The sequence below is a fragment of the Podarcis gaigeae genome (genome assembly GCF_964106915.1).
Source record: "Podarcis gaigeae genome assembly, chromosome: 7".
Taxonomy (NCBI): Eukaryota; Metazoa; Chordata; class Lepidosauria; order Squamata; family Lacertidae; genus Podarcis; species Podarcis gaigeae.
The window spans coordinates 79,783,223-79,808,528 of NC_139683.1; the positions used below are offsets into that span (position 1 = coordinate 79,783,223).

General features: G+C 43.0%; 1 protein-coding gene and 1 long non-coding RNA gene across 2 annotated transcripts in view; one reads left to right on the top strand and one right to left on the bottom strand.

Annotated features, from left to right (window-relative positions):
* Positions 1 to 25,306, bottom strand: part of LOC310849499 — a 92,937-nt gene that overhangs the window by 64,658 nt on the left and 2,973 nt on the right. The window lies entirely within an intron of this gene.
* Positions 1 to 25,306, top strand: part of GABBR2 (gamma-aminobutyric acid type B receptor subunit 2) — a 277,930-nt gene that overhangs the window by 52,907 nt on the left and 199,717 nt on the right. Inside the window, exon 3 of the mRNA XM_083749682.1 lies at positions 17,045 to 17,215. Within this exon, the coding sequence (XP_083605808.1) occupies positions 17,045 to 17,215 (171 nt within the window). The remainder of the gene's footprint in view (positions 1 to 17,044; positions 17,216 to 25,306) is intronic.

The following is a 25,306-nucleotide window of genomic DNA, read 5'->3' on the forward strand; positions in this document are numbered from 1 at the left end:
GCAAACCTAAGGGGCTGAGTTTGAAAGACTGTAGCTCCTCCTCCTCCTCCTCCTCCTCCTCCTCCTAAAGAACAGTTTTGAAAGGCTTCCTTATTAGATGCAGACTTTCCTATCTTCACCTCCAATCCATTAATGCTGGCCAAGAATTCGTAAATATATTTTTCATTTTAAGATATGGTTACTTTTACCTCAATATCCTCAAGTATGCATAATGTTATAAACATCCACACTGTAATCAAATTCTAGAACTGTTATTGCGTTCAGAATATTATCTTGCTAATAAAAAACAAGGCCTATTTTCTTGTGCTACCAAATGCCAACTTAAAGGTAAAGGTAAAGGGAGCCCTGACCATTAGTTCCAGTCATGGCCGACTCTGGGGTTGCGGCGCTCATCTCGCTTTATTGGCCAAGGGAGCCAGCGTACAGCTTCCAGGTCATGTGGCCAGCATGACTAAGCCGCTTCTGGCAAATCAGAGCAGTGCACGGAAACGGCATTTACCTTCCCGCTGGAGCGGTACCTATTTACCTACTTGCACTTTGACGTGATTTTGAACTGCTAGGTTGTCAGGAGCTGGGACCGAGCAACGGGAGCTCACCCCGTCATGGGGATTCGAACTGCCGACCTTCTGATTGGCAAGCCCTAGGCTCTGTGGTTTAACCTACAGCTCCACCCGTGTCCCTTAATGTCAACTTATTTCAAAGTAAATATAAGTAGATATTGGGCTCCTAGGAGTTACACTTGCTTTAGGTTGTTCAAAGCCGTTCACATACATCCTCTCAGTTGCAGTAGGGCAAACAGTATTAAATTCTGGTGAGGGCATGATTGCCTGAAGAAACCTAGTAAGTTTATGGCTGGTGTGAGGAGTTTTTTTTAAATCAGTACACTTCTGGGCCTAAATCACATTGCAGAAGTGGAGTCCTTTGCCTTCCCTGTCAACACAAGAAGCAACACCTACCACTTCCAATGGCTTTATAGTGTCACATGTCCTCAAGGCATCCTTTGGTATTGCTACCAGGTAGAGAGCATCAAAGAAACACTATAACTTGATATAATCCTCTTGAAACAAGATGGGAAACAACATCCATAAGCTAGATATTCTGTAGGCTTTTTATTATCTTGGTGCCAATGAAATAGAGATGGTGTTTTGGAGCTGGCATGGGAGAATGTAGGCTATGTTTCACATTGCGTATGCCAGCTCCTCTAGGAGCCTGTAGCTAGTGAACAGAGAAAAAGACCTAATTAGCTGTCTTTTCCTTTAACATGGCATTTTATTCTGAAATAAAGTTAAAAGCACAGACAACAATACAACAGGACTGCTCATTAGGGGGAATAGGGAATTTACCAATTACTGTCCTTAGTCTGTTCACAGGTAGGCTTGTTTTTCTTCCGTGAAATAAATCAGCCCATTTTTGAGATTCGTTTACTGCTCAAATGGACTGAGCCCAGCAACTTCCTAGAGAAGGAGGGGAGGGACATAAAGTAAATAACAAAAGCACCTAGTAACAGTGCCAGGGTCATTGCTACCAGCACTTCACAGGTCTTAGAAAAAGCAAAAACTGCTTTATCAAGGTACAAATTGTCTAGTATTCCTGTACCATTGCTCCAGATTATTTCCTCTAACATGCTTTGGTTGACCCTGTCTATAAAATCCTGGGAGATGCGCATAATAGTTGCACCACCATCCCTTTTTATATTTAATTTATTAAAATCCCTGCTGAAGATTCACAGTTTGCATTACTCCTTGATTTTAAGACCATTAGGTTCCAAAGACCCTGAAGACATTCACTGCGGAGTTATCAAACAGGGTGCTTCTGCTATTAATCTTGTTTCAAAATCTTTCCCTTCACATTCCCATAATGGTGTTCTAAAATAAATGCTTTCCTTGCTCCTTCTAGCTGGAACAGTTAACAAAGGTGTCGATCTATTGAAAGGCTTCTCTTCTTTTTAAAAGGAGGAATAGTAGCTGCACCCACAGTGTGAAACTTCTTCAATTTCACCTTCTTTTTCAAACAGCAGTTCTTCCCCTTCCCCCATTAACTTCAGTACCCTCTACGTTACCTCTTCAAAAGGGATTAAACTTCCCCTGTTATGCTCTTGACCTTGCTCGCATGCTGAGAAGAAAAATAACAGTGATCCCCTATTCCCCTACGTTGAGTAAGGACCGTAGTGAATGCAGCCTTTAAAAAGAGATATCCACAACCTCTGCCCAGCAGTCCAGGTGTGTTCTATAGTTGTGCATGTAATGAGCTCAGACATGGACATTTGAGGAATATGATTTCTCTTTCAGTGTACAGTGGTACCTCAGGTTAAGTACTTAATTCGTTCTGGAGGTCCGTTCTTAACCTGAAACTGTTCTTAACCTGAAGCACCACTTTAGCTAATGGGGCCTCCTGCTGCTGCCGTGCCACCAGAGCCCGATTTCTGTTCTCATCCTGAAGCAAAGTTCTTAACCTGAAGCACTATTTCTGGGTTAGCGGAGTCTGTAACCTGAAGTGTATGTAACCTGAGGTACCACTGTAAATTGACCTGATCAACACCTTTCGCACTAATGAGCATATTGGGAGGTAATTATCCTTCAGATTTTGCAGTTCTCCAAATTTTGCAACACAGTTCTCAGCTCAAAAAAGTATCAAAATGCAGATTTGATAATATAATACATTCAGAAATGCATACATTGAGATAAAATATGCATCTGAATAACTTTTGTTCTTTTGTTTTAATGTCCCCCTCTCCTCTTTTCTCTTTATTGTAATTTTCCTGTGAATGTACTTGCCTTGCATTCACTGTTGTTCTTGTCCTATGCTATATTTATTGTTCTATCCATATTTTCAAGATGAATAAAAACTATTTGGGGGGGTACACTTTGTGATAAAGCACCTATGCGTTTTTCATGTGGATTTTTGAACAAATATGTAAATTACTGTGTATAGTTCCCATCGGCTGCGCCAACATGGTCAATGGTCATGGGTCATAGAATACTGTAGTACAACAATATCTGGATTGCATCCCAGCTGTAAGGTCCCCACCACCACCACCAGGAGTAGAGATGAAGTTCCCAGATGGACCAAGTCTCCAGAAATTTATTAATCATTAAATCTGGCAGCACCCCTTATCTGGTCAGATTCTCAGCTATTCATGAGACCAAGGGATAGGAACCCCTTCTGCAAGCCCACTGAAGCACATTCAGCTTCCCACTACTGTTGCACCAAGACATCAAAGGAACATCTAATAGCCCACTAAAAGCATCATCTAGCCAGTTGTAAAGGCTGGAGTCAGACACAGGCCAGCACCGAAGACACAGGGCTCTGTTGTCAGTGGAGTTAACATAGAACTCAGCAGCTGCCTGGACTGAAAGTCCCTGCCTTCCACACTTTCTAAGGCTCCCCCCCAGATGTTTACCAAGCAGTCTCAAACTGCATCTGGGGACCTCTGGCCTCGGTTCTGCTCTCTTCATTTTGCACGTTCTTGGAGACCAGGGTGTAGAGAAGCTTGTTGCAGCAGGAGAGGGATACTTCCTGGATTCTTCAACAGCTTCTTGACCCCCTCCCCCTTCTCTGCTTCAGCCTTGGAGTCTGAACTGCTCCCTGTCACAGGCTCTTCCTGCTAACTAAACCCTATTGCCCTCTCAGCATCCAGGCCCTCCTCCCAAACTCCTCGCTCTGACCTCTCCTCAGTGCCCCACCACCCATCCCCTGGCTCTGAGCCTTCCTCCTATGGGATTCCCCAGCTGGTGCCTCCCACCAGTCTTCGTCCAGCCAGTCCCTGACATCAGCCTGTTTACATATTTATTGACATTTAGAATGCAATCCTAATCCTGAATGATGCCTAGCAGAGCTTTATCAAGTGGCTTTGCTAGCTGGGGTAGAGTGGGGGAAGCCTGGAGTTGACAAAGTGACCAGGACCAGATTGGGCCCAATACAACCATGTGAAAATTCTTTATTTGGGGGCTTTCTGTAGAAAATGAGAGCGCCTTTTGCAGAACTTTCCTTTTAGGTCATTTGGAGGTGATTCTCATCACTCCCAGCTGAGAAAGTAGTAACCAGAAATCATCTTCTTACCCCAAGAAACAGTAGAAGAAGAGATTAGTGATTTTGATTTTGACATTCAGGTGTTCCAGGTGCCATCTTGGATGTCCTTTAGACCTAGAGCTCATCCACACTTCTGCTTGACTCATATTGTGTAATGATTATTTCCCCTGGGTTTGAGAACTTTCCTTTTTTCCCCATGGTGTTACCTTGCGAAATCTGCTCTTACCCTCTGAAATGAAGTTTTGCTAAGCAGAATCTCTCTTCATTTTTTCTGTGCACCTGATAAGATCCAATTTTTGCAAGGAAAAGCCATGGAACAACGAGGAAAGCTCTCAGACCTGGAGGAATTAATTGTCGGGTGAGCCCTTAGTCACACTGATAGCATTGTTGTTTGCTGGTGTGGCATGTGGAGATGTGCATTTAATCCAGACCAGATGACTATGCTGTGTGTGTTCTGGGATGGAAACACCATGCAGATGGAAATAAGCTTGAAATTGTACCTTTTAAGTAGACTGCTTAACCGGCTGCTTTTGAATTGACAGACCCAGGAACAAAAGTCAGAGGGGTGGTGATCAGGCTGCTGGAGAAGCTTCAAAGCAATGATTGATGACTGCTTCTACTTCTGTAGTCATCTTCACTTGGTTAATGAACAGAGCTGAGCCAAAGGCCAGCAGTTTTTGTTTTCTGCTCCTCATTAAGATCTTAGATTTGAAGGAAAACAGTCTACCACTCAGTCAAAGGGGTGTACTCCCACCTTGCAAACGTGCTGTTGAAATGGAGTTTGGAAACCACAGTGGTGTGGCTAGAAGACATTAGTGCACTACAGTCCTTCAGAATAATATTGTCTTCAGCTCATTCAAATTACATTCCTGGGTTCTGTTTCATGTTGTTATGAACGCTGTATGGATGTTTCATCAGTAAGACTTGGGTGCTCTCTTTGTGGTGAGCAGTATTCACAAAAAACAGTACACCATGTCTGGGACATACTGTTATGAGTTTGGGGTATGACCTTGCATCCCACAAGTGTTAGAATTTAATAAAGGCTTATAATTCTGGGAATAGTCAGGCTAGCTCCCTGGTGAGGTGATACCCTGGGTGATGAGCTAATAAGGGGGATTAAGGGGCTCTGTGGGAGCAGGAGCAGACTTTGGCAATATTATACCCTGAGCAAGGACACCCCCCTCAATCCCCCCCCCTTATTTTCACAATAATTCCTTTTGGTACATTTGCTTTTCAAATGGCTCTTCTTGGTAGGTACCTATATAAGTACAGTGGTACCTTGGTTTTTGAATGTCTCTGTTGAAGAACATTTCAGTTTTTGAACACCATAAATGCTTCAGTTTTCAAACACGCCTCAGAAGTCGAACATGCCATGCGGTTTCCGCTGAGTGCAGGATCCTGAGGCCTGTCAGCTGTCGAGTCCTCAGTTTTCGAACGTTTCAGAACCCGAACGGTCTTCCAGAACACATTACTTTCAAAAACCGAGGTACCACTGTACTATTATTATTATTATTATTATTTATTAATTAATATTTTGTGCCTCATCATCTTGGCACCCTATGTTGGGGAGCTGCTTGCACCATCTTAAATCCAGTGCTTGCAGTCTTGTAGTTTTGAGGGTCACCAGTTCTTCACGGCTACAAGAGGGGCAAGCTGATCCGTGCATAGGATTGGGTGCAGCATCTGCCTGCTTCCATACTGCCTTAAGGGGAACCTCGAGTGGCTTACCTCAGTTTATGCACCAATGGCAAACCTGTCCCTTTTCCCTGTGGGGGAAGGGACTGAATACAAGAATCAGTCGCCACCAATATATTCTCTTGACTTCTGGGTCCAATGAAACTGCTGGCTAAGAATCTGTTCCTATGTCACAAATTCTTTTTCCCTAGCTGTTTCTGCTTCTTCTTCTCTTTGGCCATCACTTGTAGCTGAATAAGATTGTCTTCCATAAACATGGTTTTAACAATGAGTCCGTAAGTGACTGTGGAGGCCATTTCTGGATCCACACGTTCTTCCACAGTGGGGACATTGGTTTCCAGGCAGGAGTTGATCACGGTGTGGATTTGCCAAGCGTGCCTTCCTCCTAGCACGTTTCTCCCTTGCATCCTGAGTTTGAGTGTCTTCAAAGCCCATTACACCTTTGGTAAAGGCTGTTCTCTAACTGGAGTGCTTGCAGACCAGTGTTTCCCAGTTGTCAGTGTTTATACTACATTTTTTTAAGATTTCCCTTGAGACACTCTTTAAACCTCTTTTATTGACCACCAGCATTACACTTTCCATTTTTAGGTTCAGAATAGAGTACCGTATTTTTCGCTCTATAAGACCTACTTTTTCCCTCCTAAAAAGTAAGGGAAAGTGGTCATACTAGAGGAGAAGGGAGAGGGCAGCACATGAGCTCAAGAGTCACCTAAGCTCTTTTCCATGACACTAAACTATCATAAACACAGGGTTACAAACCTGTGGCATTCCAGATATGGTTGGACTACAGTTCCCATAATCCTCAACAATTGGCCGTGCTCACTGAGTTTTATGGAAGTTGGTGTCTAACAATATGTAGCATGCCACAACTTTGCTGTTCCCGCTTCAGCGTAACATTTAACGTATTTTTTGCTCTATAAGACTCACTTTTTCCCGCCTAAAAAGTAAGGGGAAATGTGTGTGCGTCTTATGGAGTGAATGCAGGCTGCGCGGCTATCCCAGAAGCCAGAACAGCAAGAGGCTATCCCAGAAGCCAGACCCCTCTTGCTGTTCTGGCTTCTGGGATTCAGAATATTTTTTTTCTTGTTTTCCTCCTCCAAAAACTAGGTGCGTCTTATGGTCTGGTGCATCTTATAGAGCGAAAAATGCGGTAGTTTATTTGGAAGTTGATAATCAGGCATCCACACAACATGACCAGTCCAACAAAGTTGATGTTGAAGAATCATTGCTTCAACGCTGGTGATCTTTGCTTCTTCCAGTACACTGATATTAGTTCGCCTGTCTTCCCAAGTGATGTATAAAAATTTTTGGAGACACTGTTGATGGAATCTTTCGAGAAGTTGGAGATGGTGTTTATAAGTGGTCCATGTTTCACACGCATATAGTAAGGTTGGTAGTACAATAGCTTTGTAAACAAGCACTTTGGTTTCCCTGCGAATGTCAATCCTCAAACACTCTGCACTTTAATCGGGAGAAAGCCGCACTCGCAGAGCTCAGGCGATGCTGGATTTCAGCATCAGTGTTGGCCCTTGTGGAAACATAACTGCCTAGGTAGGAGAAGTGATTGACATTTTCCAACATTACACCATTGAGTTGGATTTGGGGTGCTGCAGAGGGGTTATTTTGTACTTGTTGGTGCAACACTTTGGTTTTTGGGATGTTGAGTGATAGGCGAAGCTTTTTGTAAGCTGCTGCAAAGATATTTAGGATGGTTTGGAGGTCATCCTCTGAGCGTGCGCACACTACGTTGTCATCAGCATACTGAAGCTCTATGACAGATGTTACAGTAACCTTACTCTTTTTTTCAGCCTGCTCAGATTGAAGAGCTTTCCATCTGTTCAATATATGATTTCTACTCCGATGCGGAGTTTCCCTTCAACAAAGTGTAGGATGATGGTAATGTAAATAATGAATAGAGTTGGGGCAATAACACAACCCTGTTTAATACCTGATCCCACTGTGAATGGTTCACTTTGAGAGCCATTGTTATCTGCAATTGTTGTTGTCATATTATCATGGAGGAGCCAAATGATGTTTACAAATTTATCTGGGCAGCCAATTTTCAGAAGGACAGTCCACAGGGCATTACGATTTACAGTGTTGAAAGCCTTAGTCAGGTCAATAAACACCGTTTACAGGGGTTGGGTTTGCACTCTGCATTTTTCTTGAAGCTGTTGAGCAGTGAAAATCATGTCCACTGTCCCCTTAGAAGGCCGCAAACCATTTTGGGATTCAGGAAGAGTCACCTTGGATATTGTTACGACACAGTTTGCTAAGGTCCTTGCAAGAATTTTGCCGGCCGCAGCTAATAGAGAGATGTCTCAATAGTTTCCACAATCAGTTCTGTCACCATTTTTAAAGAGATTGATAATTTTGGCATCTCTAAAGTCTGCTGGGATTTCTTCTCTTTCCCAGATTTTTTCGATGAGCTTGTGAAGTTGTTGTGTAAGTTTAATTCCACCTACTTTGAAGATTTCGGCAGGTATCCCATCAGGTCCACTGGCTTTGTTGTTTTTCATTTGGTTAATAGCTGTACACAACTCTCCCAGATTTGGAGATACTGCAAGCTCATCTCTAATTTGTTTTTGCGGAATTTGTGAGAGGTCCTCAGCAGCTACGGGGGAGTTGCAGTTAAGGAGATGTTGGTAATGTTCTTTCTAGCACTGTGCAATAGCTTCTTTATCTTTTAGAAGTGTGATACCATCTGCTGATTGTAGGGGGCATATGCCATGATTTATTGGCCCATAGATGGTCTTTGTGGCTTTAAAGAAACTCTGTTTATTATGAGTGTTGGCTAAGTGCTGGATCTCTTGACCTTTTTTATCCACTAGGTGTTTTTTAGTTCTCTGGTTCTTCTTTGAACCTCAGCCTTAGCGTTGGCATAGGTTTTTTTCTTAGTGACACAGTTTCTGTCTCTTTGCCAGATCTGAAAAGCCTTCCTTTTCTTGTCAATCATGCGTTCATTCTCACTGTCATCATTCTCATCAAACCACTCCTGGTGTTTCTTGGTTTGGTGTCCTATTGTTTGTTCACAGGCTGCAGTAATGAATGTTTTTAGCTTTGTCCAGTGTTCCTCGATGTTAACAGGGAATTCTGAAAGCAGATGGTCCTTAAGAGTCGTTTGGAAGCAATCCCACTTAATGGGATCTTGAAGGGCTTGAGTGTTCATTTTGCACCTTGGTTTCCTTCCTTGAAGCCTGCATTGAGATATAATCTTGATAGCCATCGTGGAGTGTATTAGTCGGTGATCTGTCCAGCAGTCATCAGTGCTCATCATAGCTCTGGTAAGGAGCACGTCATGGCGATCTTTAGCACAGACAATAACATAGTCTAAGAGGTGCCAGTGGTCTGACTGATGATGCCTCCATGAAGTTTTAAATTTATTTTTCTGTCGAAAGAATGTGTTGGTAATAACAAGGTTATGCACTGCACATATCGTCAAAAGTAAGATTCCGTTCTGGTTGCTGTTGCCAACTCTTTCTTTCCCAATAGTCCCAGGCCACAGATCGAAATTTCACCCAACTCTTGCATTAAAATCACCCAAGGAGGATAATTTTATCTTCTATAGGCATCTGACAGGACAGTATCCAGCTGAGAGTAAATTTTTTCTTTAATGTCTTCATCGGCGTCCAGTGTTGGTGAATAAGCGCTTACAATAGTAGCCTGTTGGTTTTTGGTGAGTTTTATTTGCAGGGTTGAGAGTCACTCTTTAATGCTGGTAGGGACTTCTGACAGGAGCTTCACAAGTTCATTTTTGATAGCGAAGCCTACCCCATGTATTTGATGTTCTTGTTCAGATAGACCAATGGAGGTGTAGCCTCCATTTTCTTCCTTTATTTGTCCCTCCCTCGCCTGCTCTCTTGAAGCGCTGCAATATCAATGTTAAAACATCACAGCTCTCTTGTAATGATGGCAGTTCTGCGTTCAGGATGCTCGCTGTCTGTGTTATCTGACAAAGTCCGTACATTCCATGTTCCAAAGTTCAGTTGTCTTTTACGACCACTAGATGGTGACCCCACTGGGTGCTGTAATCCAGTCAGGGAAAAAGGGAGGCAGACTATGTTTAGGGCACCTTTTCTAGCTCCTCCCATTTTTGGAGTGAGCAGAGTGGATCCTAAAAAGGGCTGCTCAGTCATGGATACAGCTGCCAAGCTGCTCAACTGCCTCTTTCCTTGAGTCAGAACGACTGAATCTGTATCCACTGCCCATGTGCCAGTTCGTGACTAGGGGCTTCCAGATTTCACGATCCTGCCCCTGTTACCATTTGTCAATCACCATGGGACTTTTGGGTTTTGGGTTGGGTTTTTGGAAGACGCCTGTGCATGAATTTGTTTTATGTGTGTAGATCAGTGCACGCTGACCAACGTACAGTCTTCGCAGTAGGGCATGAAGTAGTCATGAAGTAGTCACAACAAACCAGTAGATTCCTATCTGCTGCAGCCTTCATCCGCCTTCAAAGCCGTTGTAACATACCGCTTGTTATCATCCGCCTGTTCTGCCGTTGAGGACTTCTTGGATCATTCTTTGTCTAGCTCCTTCCCTTTGACCTTACCGCCTTGGGTGAACCTGCTTGGAGTATGAGATTCCCGACGGCTTTGCTCACAAGGGTCATAGAAACATGCAAGCCCACTCACCACAACAAGGTGATGATCCAGCGAGTGGGTTTCTGCTTAACACCTGCATGACTTGGCAAACCTTTACCCTCCAGTTGGCTTTACCCCCCTGCATGAATGCAGGTGCATAATGGATGCACCACTCCATTATGCAGCATTGCTGCTACTGACAGTTCTAGCAGGTTTGCTATCATACACTTGCCTTTCCTTCTGTAAAGTGATCATGAACAGCACTGCCTACACATCGCTGTAACAATAACAAAATATAATAGATTCTATACAGAGAAATCTTCAAGTTTATCCGAAGCAGGGTGCTCTTAATAATGATATGACAAAGAAACTGAATACACATCACATTTTCAGAAATATCATTTTTGTTTATTGTTTGATGAAATATTGCAATCCTGTGTTGATTACTCTTTTTTTTAACGTGATCTTTTGTTAGCTGTGCTCCATGCTCTCTCTTAAGACAAATTAGAGGTAGAAAAACTGACATGACACCCCAATTGTTGTGATTGTAAAGCAGTTACTGTCACAGCTGTTTTCACACTTGCAATCTCTCAGCTCTAAAGACATCAGCTGATAGCCATGTGTAACATTTAAGTGTGAGTGTTAAGAAAAACTGAGAGTTAAAAAGCGGATTTAAGGGTAATTAAACTTTCTGCTTGTATCACCTGCACAGAGATGTGCTCAGTAGATGACCTTATACTGAACAAAGTACTGCAGTTAAAACATGCTTCCTTGGCAAATCTCTGAGCTCATTTCAATGTGCTTGTGCTGAACTCTAATAAAGCTCACAGTTTGGGCCTGCACCAGGCAGTTATACTAGATTTATATTTGTTGCATGAGTACATTAGACATGAACACTGTAATGTATATAGCAGCCTTTCCACTTTTGAGGCCTCCCCTGAATGAGATTTGGCAGGAAAGACTTAAAACCTTTCCAATGAACAGATCAGGGTTCTTCCAATGGTTGCCCCAAGGAGATGTGTCAATCAGTACATGTGCTTGTACCCCTTTTAAGACAGGCTTCCTCAACCTCAGATGTTTTGAGACTACAATTCCCATCATCCCTAACCACTGGTCCTGCTAGCTAGGGATCATGGGAGTTGTAAGCCAAAAACATCTGGAGGGCTGAGGTTGAGGAAGCCTGTTTTAAGATACATATGACCTTTTTTGTTAACCATTAAATTTTACATAATTTGCCTCTTTTCCCTGTCTCCAGCCACTCCATGGCATTAGGATGAGAAAGGCATGAATGACAGGCTCCTTCCCGCTCTTCAAAGGTGGAGCAGGAGGAGCATGTCGGGACAATGGCTTTGCTTATTCCTAGGTCTCTGCTTGTGGACCTTTGAACCATATACTGTATTCAGAATGCACAGAGCACAAGCCTTCCTGCCTGTTAAGACATTTTTGGCTCTGCTTTGGTCTTCTTCCAGCAGTTCTTATTGCAGAGGAAGGAGTTGGTTTGCATGCTTTGCACAACCATCATCTCTTGTCACTGAACAGCTGATGGGCAGGAAAGAACCCAGAAGACTGATGTAAATTCACCTGCTGGGTGTATCTGGCCCACTGGCTGGGGATTCCCCATCCTTTTTTAATAGTTATGTAGAACATGTCTGAGTATTGAGAGGTGCAACTTGTCATGAAAAGCAGAGGGAAATTTGCTTTCTGTTTCCTTCACAAAGAGCTTCGCCAAGGTTTGTTTACCACCTCTGCCATCCAAACAAGCCACTTCAAATTGCCCCCAGTAACTCTTTACACGTTGCCAAGTTCCTCACATGCCCTTTGGACGAGCAATTTTCCATATATTTTTGCTTCAGCGTTGTTATTCTTTCCTTTCTTTTGCTTTTTGATCCTGGCTGAAGGATTATTCCAGAATAGTGTGATTTATTAATAGCATTCATTGGTATGGGCCGAAAAGCATAGGTGTAACATAAAGATTATGGAGTAAAATTCGGCTAATTAGTGAATGGATGGTTTGGCATTTTCACTAGTGTCAATGAAAGTGTATATAAGATTTTTAAAATAGAGAAAATGAAGTAGAAACAGAAGATTGCAAAATTCCTTTCCCATATAGGGCCTTCAGCTCTTCTCTTGACAGCTTAGGATATTTGGTAAGAAATACTTGTCACTCATGTCTAAAGCTGGGTAATTTCACATCATGGAACTTTTGTCTTAGGGAAGAATGGAAGTTAGGAAGTAACCATGTTTTTTGTTCAGTTTTTTTTTCTTGTCTGTAAATGAAATGAAATAATTTTAAAAGCTCGCTTGAATAAGTTGCTAATTTGTTAACAGGGTGACAAAGGATTGGTGGCAGCTAATTACATTGCATTTTTCACCGAGACACACATTTGATCATAAAATATTAAAAACACAATCTGGAATGTTTTCTCCAATATTTTATTTCTGAGCTGCTTTTTCTGTTTTGACAAAACATATCAAAGAGGTTTTTAAAAAAGGAATATTTGTACATCTGGCATGGGACATGTCATGCTCTTTCTGGGATCGTTTGTCCACCTTTGGTCCCCACCCTCCACTCTGCTCTCATCTGTGGTTCCTAGAAGCTGTCAGCATACGACAATGGCCACATCCTGGAACGACTAGCTGGCTAAACCAGGTGAGGGCAGACGTTGGGTCTCAAACCCTTGGTGAGTTAGGGGCTCCAGTGGATTGAGCGGATGAGACCAAAAGTTGGGTCCAATGGTAAAGAAGGAAGTTTCTGCATGTGCTGTACAGGGAAGTGAGGGGCAGGTGGGGCTCACCAACCTGGGAAGGCAGCTCATCCAGGAGGAAATATCTGCTGCCTTGTGGGTTATCATTGGGAGAAGAAAAGGGCAAGGAATAAACCCTACACAAATCCTAGCAGCTGGTGTTCTGACAGTAGAACATTGGCTATCTAGTTCAGTCTGTAAACCCTTAATTGTTCAACAGACGTCTTTACCTCCTTCAAAACAAGCAATTTCTTATCCTTTCTACTCCAAATTCACCAAGGACCATCCTCAAACTTACTTTTCACACTCTGCCAAGTATTGTCTCGGTCCACTGAACCATTTTCTAACCAGAAGCCATAAAACCTACTGGCCCTCACAATTTCTCATAACAATGGCAGAATGTGATTTGGCCAACTCACTCTTAACACAGAGGCATGCCTGTGACCCTATAATTCTGATGTATTTAGAATAGCAATGGGAAAGTTTCAAATTATAGAGAGCTATAATTAGAGGATTCTGCCTGTTGGAATCCTCTAATTATGAAATGTTTAGTGGCTCGGAAATGCTGCAAGCGGCAGGATGGATAATGGGTAGAATACAGGGGAGTGAAGGAAGTGCTGACTGCTAATCTCCACTGTCTGAACAATGTAGTCTAGATGCATCTTGATTTGAAACTGCTAGCTAGTGCAAATATTTGGCATTAGGACAAAGCTCCAATACCTTTAATAGGAAACTTTGGAAGGTTTGGAGCTCTTCTCACCTCCTAACCAAATTAAGTGCATCCCAGTTCACAAGTCATTTGCTTATTGCAAACTGAAATTATATAAAATAAAAACATTCCTTCCAGTAGCACCTTAGAGACCAACTAAGTTTGTTATTGGCATGAGCTTTCATGTGCATGCACACTTCTTCAGATACCAAATTATATATTACATGTGACTCTTTAGAAAAAGAAGAAGTCTTAAAATGCTATTAGTATTTAGAAATTTTATGATGTTTGCTGGTGTTGGTATTGGAGAAATTAAATGATCACTGATATTTAATATGTATTTAAAATATGTACTTTAATTAGCAGGGTTTTTATAACACTTGTAACAAACACTATGGACAATATGGACAGATTCAAAATATAGATCACAAAATAAGATGCAGTTGAAAATGTTGACAACAGGACCCATGGAGGGGATGGTGGGAAGTCTCAAGATTCAGAGGAATCTCTATATATGGATAGGTTTTTGGTATTGTTTTAACTCTATGTTTGAAAAATGAAATAAAAATTATTTAAAATAAAAAATAAAATAAAATATGTACTTTAGTGGGATATGTTGTTATTTCATTTATACCCCACCTGAAGGGCAACCCAGCAGCTTACAGATAAAAATAAGAACCGCTAAAAACATTTAAAATTATTTAAAAACAATTAAACATCGATAGAATTAAAACTATATATCTATTAAAATATATCAGTAATAAGGTTTTATGTATGTTTGAATAACAAGATTGGGATTTAGAAATTCTAGTGGTAATCATTGTTGTAAGCAGTGGATTGATTCAATTGTCAGTACTCAATACAGTGGTACCTTGGGTTACGAACTTAATTCGTTCCGGAGGTCTGTTCTTAACCCGAAACCGTTCTTAACCTGAGGCACGCTTTCGCTAATGGGGCCTCCCGCTGCCAACACACAATTTCCGTTCTCATCCTGGGGCAAAGTTTGCAACCAGAGGGACTACTTCCAGGTTAGCGGAGTTTGTAACCTGAAGCTTTTGTAACCACTGTATGTAGAATTGTTATAATTAATAAGTGGTGCCAAGAGATATTTATTTTTTGTATATATACATTTAACAAGAATTGTATTGTTAGGAGTTTGGGGTGTTAAGATGTGCGCCAGACCCCTCTAAACTCTGGATCCAGCAAGTGTTAGAATTTAATCCAGGCTTCTAATTCTTGGAATAGCCAGGCTACCCTCCTGGTGAGGTGATAGCCTGGATGGCGAGCCATTAAGGGGCTTGGTGCAAGATGGCAAATGGGTGGGGCCCCCTCCCTCAACAGAAAAAAGCCAGAGTTTGGAGGTAGCAGTGATGTGACCTAGAAGAAAATCAGCAAGCTGGAGGGTGAGTCAGAGGAACGCTTGGGAGCAGTGTTTAATTTCTGTTTGAATACAAGGCTGCTGCTGTGGCCTGTGGGAGAAACAAGCAACAGTATTATGAATGGCTTGGATCCTCACTAGCCCTCTATGAATGGGGAACACTAGTGTGGTGGGACTCCTTCTGCTATCCAAGATTGAAGGCTCTTGCTAGAGGACGGGGCAGAGCAGCTTTTCGTGTGTGGAATTCCCGGCCCACCTCACAGCCCCGAAACAGATTTTTAAGGGGCTACGGGATTGCAGGGAGTCTCATTAGCAGAACTCATCTCACAGGAAGCTACCACCAGTGGGAGCTTTCTTCTGGTTTAAACCACCGAAATTGTTACAGAAACTGTAGCTAAATTGCTGCTGAATTAATTTTATGCAAATAAATGCAACCTGGTTTTCCTATCTGTTAACTAGATATTAGATAAAAATCTTGTATCATATCTATGTACATTAATTGATGCATAATTCATATTATGAGGCCAGTTAACCCATTGGCTTCAAGGATGACCTTCTGTATGGACTTGAGAATCTATGAGGAGGCAACTTGGGACCAATCAGTGCGCATATGTTTTGCTTGTGGTAAATTGGTTGCATGGGAAAGCAAGCGCAGATCAGCGTTTTTCACATATTTTCACTGTCACATGAGAGCCCTGTGCCCATCAATAGAAAGAGATCTCCCCACCCCCAAACTCTTGAACCCCCATCTCCCTTCAAAGCGGGACCTGACCCCTGGAGCAGCTATTTTTATCAGGAAGCGTGCTATTGGCATTACTTACAGCTATGGCCATGTTCTGGGGCAGGCATATGTATAATGCGAATAACAGGCATATAATAATAAATAATAATAAATTTTTATTTGTATCCTGCCCTCCCCAGCCGAAGCTGGGCTCAGGGTGGCTAACAACAATAAAATAAGACAACATTCTAAAATCATTTCATTATAATATAAATTCAAATCAAATTAATGGCAACCATTGGGCTAGAGTTCTGTGAAGATTGCCAAAGGAGGGAGTCAGGCTGTGCCCTGGCCAAAGGCCTGGTGGAACAGCTCTGTCTTGCAGGCCCTGCGGAAAGATGTCAAGTCCCGCAGGGCCCTAGTCTCTTGTGACAGAGCGTTCTACCAGATCGGAGCCACAGCCGAAAAAGCCCTGGCTCTGGTTGAGTCCAGCCTAACCTCTCTGTGGCCTGGGACCTCCAAGATGTTTTGGTTTGAAGACCGTAATCTTTCATAACACACACACCATATATATATATATATATATATGCAGGTTTTGGTGTCCTCGGGTGTCTTCCCGTGTAAAAGTTGGGGTGTCTAGGCGACGTTTCGACGAGGTCTCACTCGTCATCTTCAGGCTGGTGCTTTCGGCTTCTTGTTACTGGAACAGAGCGGGATCTCAATGTTTGAGTTCCTATAAATACTGTAGAGGGGGTGTGGTGTCTAGCCTCCAATGAATTTCTTGATATCTTGATTTCTTGAGTGATTTCAGGATATCACTCAAGAAATCACTCAAGGTATCTCTCAAGTAATTAAGGAACAAAAGAAGAAAAGGCACACTAGCCTGGGAACTTCCTCTCTGCCCAGAACATTGGAGGCTAGACACCACACCCCCTCTACAGTATTTATAGGAACTCAAACATTGAGATCCCGCTCTGTTCCAGTAACAAGAAGCCGAAAGCACCAGCCTGAAGATGACGAGTGAGACCTCGTCGAAACGTCGCCTAGACACCCCAACTTTTACACGGGAAGACACCCGAGGACACCAAAACCTGCATATATATATATATATATATATATATATATATATATATATCAGATTATTAGATTAAGCTGATATTTTTTTAAATGGTTTTTGTTTTTCAGCTTTCCTTCGCAGCAACGACACCAGAGTTAGCTGATAAGAAAAAGTATCCTTATTTCTTCCGGACAGTGCCATCCGATAACGCTGTGAACCCTGCAATTCTGAAGTTGCTCAAACACTACAAATGGAAAAGGGTGGGGACTTTGACCCAAGACATACAAAGATTTTCTGAGGTAAGACCTGCTTAAATTCTTGTACTAGAAACTGGCTGCGAAAGTTGCATGTTTTTGCATGCGGTGGCGAGTTGAGATACTTGTACAGTGGTGCCCCGCAAGACGAATGCCTCGCAAGACGGAAAACCCGCTAGATGAAAGAGTTTTCCGTTTTGGAGGTGCTTCGCAAAACAAATTTCCTATGGGCTTGCTTCGCAAGACGAAAATGTCTTGCGAGTTCCTGCGGGTTTTTTCCCCTCCCCCCCCCCGTTTTCTAAGCCGCTAAGTCGCTTATCTGCTAAGCCGATAAGCCGCTAAAAGCCGCTAAAAGCCTCTAATAGGGCTAATAGTGCTAATCCGCTAAACCGTCAATGGGCTTGCTTCGTAAGACGAAAAAACCGCTAGACGATGAGACTCGCGGAACGGATTAATTTCGTCTTGCAAGGCACCACTGTATTTCAAAGAAGCATTTCAGCGGGTGCTGGCTCAAAGTGGCAGAAGTCACTTCAAGCGTTGTCACTTCAGGATCATCTCACTTCAGAATATGGGGGGGGGGTGGAATCACGTAAGAGAAGCACTGTTGGGTCAAACCAAAGTCCTACCTAGTCCAGTACCCTGTGTCCCACACTGACCAACAACATGATCACAAGGAAGGCATGAGTGCAGCAATAGTAGTCTTCCTTTGTTGTTCAGATGAGATATTTCTGTACTAGGTTGGTTAGAAGATACTTGGGTGTGAGAGGGGCAGCCAAGCTCAGGTTCAGATGAATAAGTCTTGGCTTTCGAAGGGTTAGGTTATGAATAAGGATTATTCTGCAAAGCAGATGCATAATCAGACACAAATAGCATTGTTGAAAGGCTTGTTCTGATTGGGTCAAGAGTCTAGTGAGAAGAGTTGGGAAAGAGTGCAGAGTCAAGGTCAGACTGCCCTATGCCTCTTCTCTCAGAACAGAGTCTGAGGTTGCGATTTCTGGTTTAACCCTTTCTATTCCTGACACCTGGACATATTAGCAAGAACTCTGTACAATTCCCATATTGCTTTCCTTTCTAAGTCAGAAGGGACGTGGGTGGTGCTGTGGGTTAAACCACAGAGCCTAGGACTTGCCAATCAGAAGGTTGGCGGTTCGAATCCCCTTGACAGGGTGAGCTCCCGTTGCTTGGTCCCTGCTCCTGCCAACCTAGCAGTTCGAAAGCACGTCAAAGTGCAAGTAGATAAATAGGTACCGCTCCGGCGGAAAGGTAAACGGCGTTTCCATGCGCTGCTCTGGTTTGCCAGAATCAGCTTAATCATGCTGGCCACATGACCTGGAAGCTGTACGCCGGCTCCCTCGACCAATAAAGCGAGATGAGTGCCGCAACCCCAGAGTCGTCCGTGACTGGACCTAACGGTCAGGGGTCCCTTTACCTTTATTCTAAGTCAGAGCATGGATCTCATTATGTCAGTGCTTTGAGTCAGGAGTTCAAAGGAGACTTTATGCAGTTTGTGTGAACCCTTCCACCTGTCCCTGCAATGGGAGCTTGTATGAGCCCAACATTCAAGCTCACATGCAAGAGGGCTTGAATAATAGGGAAAAACATTGTATGAACTGGTTCTGATAAATTTAGCTTTCTGTACTTCTAGTCCTAAGACAAAAGGCTGTGTTGGTGTGAAATGTGTGAAGCTATAATAAGATAGGTATCTCGTAGGCTTTCTTCCCACAGTGTTGAATAGTCTGCAAACTTTTCGAGTCAAATGTGATTTTCACTTTTGAGGGGGGCATTCCCGGAGTAATCTATATGACCCAATACCCTAATAGATGCAAATAAATATACAGCTATTTCTGTGCACAGTTATAATTATTATTTATTAAATGTCAATGTTAAATTTCAATGTATTATTCATTAAATGTCAATGTGATCTTCATCTGAAGATCACAGGGCAATTGTACAATATAAAAACACACAAAAATGCATACCATAATAACAAGCAAAAACAATAATTAGCCAATGTCCTGGGAGAAGAGGAATGTTTTTGCCTGGAAACTCTCAGGTGAGCCTCCCTAGGGAGAGAATTCCATAAACGGCAATCGAGGGAAGAAAGAGCTAGGTGGAGTTTGAAGTGCTGGATTACCTGCATACAGACAACCTTGTCATGTGATAGGTGTGATGGTTCTGGGGACTGGATTTCCTCCACACTTGCTCTCAGAATTATTCATTGCCAACGTCTAGCATGAAAAAACAAGTGTCAAACGGTGGCACCAAACTCAGCCTAGCTATCATTATCTAGTTCCTCCAGCCCAGACAGATGGGGTTTGTTCTCCTTCTCATTCCTATTTTAAAGTTACCTATACTGTAGTTAGGACGCAGGTGGCACTGTGGTCTAAACCACAGAGCCTAGGGCTTGCCGATCAGAAGGTCGGCGGTTCAAATCCCTGCGATGGAGTGAGCTCCCGTTGTTCGGTCTAGCAGTTCGAAAGCACATCAAAGCCAAGTAGATAAATAGGTACCGCTCTGGTGGGAAGGTAAATGGCGTTTCCATGTGCTGCTCTTGTTCGCCAGAAGTGGCTTAGTTATGCTGGCCACATGACCCAGAAGCTGTCTGCGGACAAACACCGGCTCCCTCGGCCTATAGAGCGAGATGAGCACACACCCCAGTCGTCTGCGACTGGACCTTTACCTTTATACTGTAGTTACTAGGCACTGTTTAGCAGTAGCAACTGTAAAACAGTAACCCATGATAACAGCCATCAAGAGTAAAGCAGATACATGTCTGTACACACCTTTCTTATTTAACTTGGCTTGATTTTCAGTTGTACCATTTATCTCTCCTTTGCACTGTATCAAGAGTAATTTAGTTTCAGGCAGCTGGAGGCTTAGTGGGTATTTGGCAAGAGTTTTTGAACACCTAGGGCAAAGCTATTACACAAAAGTGAGATGGCATTAGAAAAACAGAAAATGAAAAGCAAACAAAAAATAGCATTCTGTCTAATATACTGGCTTAGTTTGAGATATTAAGTACCTCAAGTTACGGCAAAATACTGAAAGTCCATTTGCATGTTCAGACCCAGAAACCTTCCCCTCTAAATAAATTCACACTTGACTCAGATTTTGGTTTTGGTTTTTGGCAGAATTTAGGCCACAACTTTATTGATTACAGAAAGTGATTGGGTGCATAGGCTCTGGTTTGACTAGCTCCCTGCCATGCAGGTAGCGCTGACCCAGGGTTCCAGAGTAGGTCAGCCAAGCGTGAAAACCTGGATAAGCGGAAAGCCGGGAACAGGCTACCTCTGCCACCCAAATGTCCCCCTGGACTCAGGCATGGGCACAACCCCCTCTCAGGGGTTGACCAAACCATCGAGTCCCTGGATTCCTTTAACAGAATACCCTTCACATAGGGATGGTGAGAGCGTTCTCCCATCCCTATCACCTGAACCAGAGCCTATCCGCAACCTTACAAGTTGTGACGTTTTGCTACGCAGCAGGCGAAACCCAAATGGCAACAGCCAATCCGCCAAATAGGGAAAATTCCTGCTGTGCCCCTGTCCCAACAACAGGCGGCACACAATGGCATAGCAAGGTCAAGCGTGCAAGCCCTAAAAGTAGGGAGCCCTAAAAGCTATGAGGGACCTACCAATCGGGTGTTGTGGCTGACCAATTGTACCCACCCACAACACAAGGGGTCGGTTTCCAGGTCTCACCACAATACGTGCCCTCTTTAAGGGAGGACCCAATTTCTAAGCACATTTACTGGTGTGGAAACCCCAGTGCTTTTTTTTCCGCATACCCCTGTGAATCTAGTGGTAGATTTTGTGAATCTAAGTTTGGCCTCATTGAGAGACAGTGTTTCAATATGAGTAGGAAAATTAACATTTTGTTTGAGAAAAAAAGCACTGGGAAACCCTATTGATTTTTATGAGACTTACTTCAGACATTTATCTGTGTATTCATTTCATTTGTATACCGCTGTTCCCCTAAAGAGCTGTGGGCAGTACATAAAGAGTTACTCCATTTTAGAATTGGTGTGTTTTGAGTTAGAATGACCAAATCAAGCTTGTGAGGGTGGGGGGATAGTTTCTGTGCTGTCAGGATGTATCATTTATGCAGTAATCTAGTCAATCAAACTCTAAGGATATTCTATTTCTCTATAAAATGAGAGAGTCCTTTGATCTCTCTGCTGGCAGAGCCAATCCCCATTCACTTGTTTCATTTAAGAATGGAAATCAATACACAGATTTTACATGGGGGAGGGCAGGAATGAGAAGATAAATGGAAAACTGCCTTCCCCCACTGCCAATTTTCCAGGGTTATTGACAAGCACAGTAGGTAGAAAAGCAGTTATGACAAATTGTAAAAGCAAAACTAGTTCTATCCTCAAATTTGATTCAGTATGGCAATTCCTTGTCTGAGTAAGCTTCAAAATGAATATACATATTTATTTATTTTTAAGGCATGTAAAATCCTTATAATACTGAAAGATATCCAGATACCTCATTTGTTGTGAATTCAGTCTTCTATGATTCTTTTGGACAAATTGCTAATTAGTCCCCTGTGTTTAAATTTTACACAGATTTTTTTTTCCAGCATAAAAGAAATAGAAACTGCTACGGTAGCCTGAAGGTAGTAAACAGATAAATAATTGTTTGCATCTAGAGCTTTGCATTTACAATGCAATTTCACAAAATTAACATCTTTCCATAGAAACACATGGTTTAATTATAATTTATTTTCCCCCTTTTTTCTTAAATGAACTGGTTTTGCAAAATGGGTGCTTTAAAGCGTGTTCTCCTTCATGGAGAGCACATGTTGCGGTGGGGGCCGCCAGGACACTCCAAAGTTGGGGGCAGGCTAACTGATCGTTGGCCACTGATGCGATTGGGGCTTCCCTTGTTGTTGGGAAGAAATTAATGTTGCCATTTATTGATTGACAGCCAGAAATGCTAAAACTCCTTGCACGAGGCTAGGGCTTCCTCTTTTCGCCTGTGCAGCGGATTGCCCCTCCCTCCCTCCCTAGAATAGGGTTGCTCGCTTTGACCTTGCTATGCCTGTCATGGGGTCGTCTGCTTTGGAGCGGGGGCCTGGTAGGAATTTTGTCCATCTGGCTGATTGGCTGGGGCCATTTGGTTTTTGCCTACTGCGTAGCAAATTGTCACAACTTGTAAGGTTGCGGTTAGGCATTGTTTTATGGTTTCGTTGGTTGAGGGGCATGGATTGGCTGTGCCTACCCCGCTAATGCTGCTGCTGCAAGGGATTCCGTTAAAGGAATTGGGGGCTAACTATTGCTTGTCCACTCTGTCAAGGGGGCTCGGGCCATAGCAATGAGCTCCTGGTTGCATTTGGGGTGAGGGCAGGTTCCCTGCTCCGCGTAACCCCCAAGTGTATTCCCCCATTCTGACTTTCGCATCGTGCGGAATGTCAGTCTGTCCCCCATGGTGGGGGCAGATAGTCGCAACCAATGCCTAAGCAACCACTCACAAATTTGTATTTTAATAAAGTTGTGGCCAAAATTATGCCAAAAACCTTAAACAAAATTCTGTGTGATGTGTGAGTCATTGGGGTGGACCTGGGGACCTCGACACGCAACAAATAAAATGCAAACTGTTGTTGCTTTTTCAAACTCATGCTTGTCCTTCCCATTGTAGGGACTGAACAGAAAGTGCTTCTACTAGATTCTTGTCTTAAGTAGGTTTTCTATTATCTTGTTCCTCTCATGGTGCTTCTGTTATCTAAGAATAGTGAGAGATAGAAAGATTTCCCTGATTGCTTCCTCCCTTCTCTTCCACACGGTTTCAAGTGAGACTGAAGAACTGAGCTTGGAGACACACAAACAGCAGCAAAAAGCTCTGTGGTCATAGAAGCAGGCAGCACAACATGTCCAATACATTGCTTTTCCAATATTCAGTTAAGTCCCTCATTCACGTGGATCCAGAATTGGCCTCCACAGTCACTTACGGACTTATTGTTAAAACCGTGTTTATGGAAGACAATCTTTCTTGGCTACGAGTGATCGCCAAAGAAGAATAATCGTTTTCATGAGGAGGAGAGAAAAAGAAAATAAGCAGAAGACAGCAATCCCATTTCCTTTTCCAACAAACAAATAGAGGATTTCTCTCATTCCTTGTATAGTTTTTTCCTTTAAGATAAACACAGACAAAATCCTCCACTTCTTATTTTTCCACTCTATTTCTTCTAGGACTCTAGTTAAGGAATATGCTCCATTTCTTTTTTTTTAAAAAAACTCTCCCGTACCAGAAGCAGTAATAGAACTAAAGTGTTGTTGTGAGCTCCAATTCTGACCTCACCTATCCAAAAAACGCATTATTGTGACATCCTTGGAGATGCATTCCAAGTTTCATTTATTGTCTGGTTTCCCCAGACTGAATAAAAAGCTTGTCTTGAGCCTCACCTTGCCTTCAACCTTGTAGCTGTACAGAATCTATAATAATCACCTAGCTTAGGTAGACTATTCGTATGCAGCCTTGGGCACAAGCCATTATTTCTGCTGTAGCCACAGTTACCATCTGGATAATGGGAACGAGCCTCTACCTTCTCACACATACACACCTAAAGCCAGGGGTGCAGGATTCCTACTGCCTTATAGTGGTCACCTCAGGAGTAAGGGAGCAGCCAGCTAAATTCCAGGTCTCCAGCTTGGCAATGCCAGCCTGCCCCCCCCCCCCACTTTTCTAGGTACAGTGGTACCTCGGGTTAAGAACTTAATTCATTCTGGAGGTCCGTTCTTAACCTGAAACTGTTCTTAACCTGAAGCACCACTTTAGCTAATGGGGCCTCCCGCTGCTGTTGCGCCGCCGGAGCACAATTTCTGTTCTCATCCTGAAGCAAAGTTTAACCCAAGGTACTATTTCTGGGTTAGCGGAGTCTGTAACCTGAAGCGTATGTAACCTGAAGCGTATGTAACCCGAGGTATCACTGTACTGTGCCCTAACATGATCCCAGCAACCTAAGCCATGTGGGAGGTTAACTGGCCCTTGAGTGTGTTCACAAACTGGTACAGAAATCCAATGAAGCAGTTTATTGAAAAAGGAAAAAGGATGAAGAGGGGAGGAATAGCAAGTACTGTATGCAGTTCAAAATAGAAATAAATCACTGTGCCACAATATTGGTAAAACTAGCCCTACACTTAATCCAAACTTAATTTACCCCCTGTGGCTACCTGTGGCATAGGCCGCTTTAGGAATCAGTTGCTGGTTACTGGAGTGTGGGAGGGGATTGAGAAAAGACAAAGACTGCAACACAGTTGTAATCTTTTAAGGGGTATCTGACCCAGGTGGGTATTGACTGACAAGTGCCTCACCCAGCCAATCATAATTCATGCTTGTCAGCTGGTGGTTGGGGAGAGTCCACTTTGCAGAGGACTCTCCTTATATATCACTGCTGGACATGATTTAATTAGGACCTTTACATATTTAGCAAGGGGCCGCCTTACTCTTTAGGCACAGCTTTTGTCACAGCTGTGTCTGAAGTTCAAGCATCAGTCTTTGAATGACCACATCGTATTTGCTTAGCCAGTGTGAAGCTGGGAGTCTGTAAGTATCCTCTCCATTTTGGGGAGAATAACCGGTTTTCCTAAGAGGGGCTGTCTCTCTCACAAGGCTGTTTACAAGGTTTTAGTCAACTGGGGTTCCAGCCTGGGCATTTCTGCAGGAGGTAATTGGCTTTCCTCTGCACCCCAGAGGGCTTAATTTGCCGATGGTGGGAAAGCTCACAAGTCTCACTCAGGGCCTAATTTAGGCTGCAGAATTGTTATTCCCAGTGATAATCCACGTTGAGAAGGAAAACGAAACTTGATGCAGACCCCAAACTGCCAGCAATTGGAAAGAGCTAGGTTAAAAAAACACAAAGCAAGCCCTCCCCCCAAAAAACCCAGCCCATTTTGGTATTTTTGCAGCAGCAGCTTTCAGCGTAAGGCTGCCTTGCTTGTAGCCAGTGTTTGCAGTAGAAACACATCATCTTTTAATGTAAACAGCATATGCAGCTGTGTCGCTGCCAACAACTCTTGGTGTGCATGAACAGCCTCAAGCTGGCTATGGTTTATGTGATATCCTTTTAAAGTTTTGTATACCTGTGGGTTTTGTTTGTTTTTTAAGTCTACACCTAAATATGTAAAATGTGAAT